Source organism: Triticum dicoccoides, chromosome 6B (assembly GCF_002162155.2).
Source record: "Triticum dicoccoides isolate Atlit2015 ecotype Zavitan chromosome 6B, WEW_v2.0, whole genome shotgun sequence".
Classification (NCBI taxonomy): domain Eukaryota; kingdom Viridiplantae; phylum Streptophyta; class Magnoliopsida; order Poales; family Poaceae; genus Triticum; species Triticum dicoccoides.
The window spans coordinates 298,485,194-298,487,626 of NC_041391.1; the positions used below are offsets into that span (position 1 = coordinate 298,485,194).

A 2,433-nucleotide genomic window follows, 5' to 3' on the forward strand; every position below is an offset into this window, starting at 1 on the left:
TCGGCACTTGGCCTGCTTGCTTGGGCATTAGAGCAGAAGATTTATCTCTTGTGCTAAGAAAAAGAGAGCACATGAAAGCAGTTGACCCAACCAAGCAATCATTTTCTTTAATTGTTTAAGCAGAAAGGAAGCTCCCTCTTGAGGAAAGCTCCCACGGGCCACGGGAACGCAGAGAAGGACACGTCGCCTAAGGAATAACCGCTTGTGGCAAAGCCAGCTGTTTACTCGTTACTCCGCCATCGACATGCTCCGCAGCTCCAGCCCGCGTGGGTTCCAACGCATACCTATAAATACGCACACGCACGAGCACGGCACTAAGTAACACTCTCACTCTCTCACTCCAGCGCAATCCTCAAGCTAGACACTAGCTATCGACCAGCAGCCAGCAGCTATGGACATGAGCCTCGAGCACTCGAGCTCTCCCTCCTCCTCATCCACGACCGAGCGCGCCGGAACGGCGTGGCCGTGGCCGCCGAAGCGCCCCGCTGGCCGCACTAAGTTCCGGGAGACGCGGCACCCCGTGTTCCGCGGCGTGCGCCGCCGTGGCAGCGCCGGCCGGTGGGTCTGCGAGGTGCGCGTGCCCGGGGAGCGCGGCACGCGCCTCTGGCTCGGGACGTACATCACGGCCGAGGCGGCCGCGCGCGCACACGACGCCGCCATGCTCATGCTCCGGGGCCGCTCCGCCGCGTGCCTCAACTTCCGGGACTCCGCGTGGCTGCTCGCGGTGCCGCCCGCGTTCACCAACCTCTCTGACGTCCGGCGCGCGGCCGTCCAGGCCGTCGCGGACTTCCTGCGCCGTCCGGAGGCCACCAGTGCCGCTGCCGCGGTGCAGGAGGTCACCTCCAGCGTGTCCGCCCCGTCGTCGGCAGTGTGTAGTGTGCCCTCGTCAGAGACGGCGCAGGCTTCCGCTGATGCCGCTTTTGAGGCGCCGGCCGCACTGGACATGGACGTGTTCGACCTTGACTGCTTGTTTGGGGAAACGGATTCCGATGCGTACTACTACGCGAACCTTGCGCAGGGGCTGCTCATGGAGCCACCGCCGACTCTGGCCACCGGGTCGTACTGGGACAATGGAGACTGCGCCGACGGCGGAGCCGGAGCTGATGTCGCGCTCTGGAGTTACTAGTATTACTAATATCAACAATCTCCAACATATATTCGAGTTGAAGCCGCTTCGATTATGATCCACGTCCGGAGACAGTCCATCGATGCCGCGCGGCATCAAATTGGATGGAATGGATGATGTTCCTGCATATTTCTTCTCAGGTTCTGCGTGTCTCCTCATTCCTCTTATGGCAAAAAGACGTACAAGCAGTTTTTCTGGTGGGCCCACCTGCTACCGGCCCGGAGGGAGACAATGACACGCGGTTATAGTGTCTCTTGACTCTTCTTCGTACCGAGTGTCGACTTCCTTCCTTGTCGACCGGCCCCTTTGGTATATCCTACTAGCTACTATAGAACCAAGTGGTAATGTGCTTCCATACGAAGCATCCCCTTAATTTTTTTATTTAATTGTTAGAAGAAATAGTGCTACGAAGATTACCTGGGTTCTCCCTACACTTTTCTGGAGAAAAAACTCAGTCTAGTAGGAGTATGTAATAATCGTTGGATTAATGAGCAATTTTTTGATTATTTTTTAAGCTAAAATAATATCATCACATATGTGCTCCTGAAACTAGCTTTCGTATGCATACCAGAAATGGGACAGATCAACTGATAAACATCTTGAACGTATATCTTGTTAGCGTATGAAGCAATCATAAGTACGGATGCCAAGAGGAAAATGGTCCGAGGATATGTATTTGTCGGGACGACCACAACGTTCGCTTGTTCGCGTGCTCATGGCCATGGTGATGAAGGCATTGTACGCTAAGTAACCCTCCGTTGTTGTCGAGAAATTAATCAATCACATAGGAACAGACACATCGAGAGTCGAGATGCTCCAAAAAAACTTTATTGTTGCCCACCCTGTGCAATTGCAAGAAGTGTAGTTTCGATGTGTGCTCTCCCGTGCGGCCGTGCACATGGTCCTCGGGACAAGGAAGCCAAAGGCAGCACAACAAAAGGAATGACATCGCAAGGAAGCAAAGCGAAGATGCAATCTACTAGTAGGGAAAAGCATGCTTTACTATGCCCGCTCTATTGTAACCGGCAAGTAATGAAGGTTTTGTCGATAAAGAAGTCAGAAACATATTCATCAATAAGGCTTGGTCAGACATACCGTTTTATGTCACCGAATGAATACTTTGTAAGGTGTTAGGAAAGTGATATAGACAAAACCTCGATGGTGATATGTGGTCTATTGTTGAGGCCCGATCTTTCACGACACTTCACCTTCAGTAGCAATAACATCTCGCTTGTGCATACGACGTACACGAAGTAGAGGGAGTAGACAACACGGTTTAGCACGAGAAAACTATAGGATCGCAAGTA

General features: G+C 52.9%; 1 protein-coding gene across 1 annotated transcript; it reads left to right on the top strand.

The window, feature by feature from the left end:
* Positions 1-391: 391 nt before the first annotated feature.
* LOC119325263 (dehydration-responsive element-binding protein 1H-like) lies at positions 392-1,146 on the top strand. Its single transcript, XM_037599003.1, has one exon. It carries the CDS (start codon positions 392-394, stop codon positions 1,124-1,126), a length of 735 nt encoding a protein of 244 aa, XP_037454900.1. The 3' UTR covers positions 1,127-1,146.
* The last annotated feature ends 1,287 nt before the right edge of the window (positions 1,147-2,433 follow it).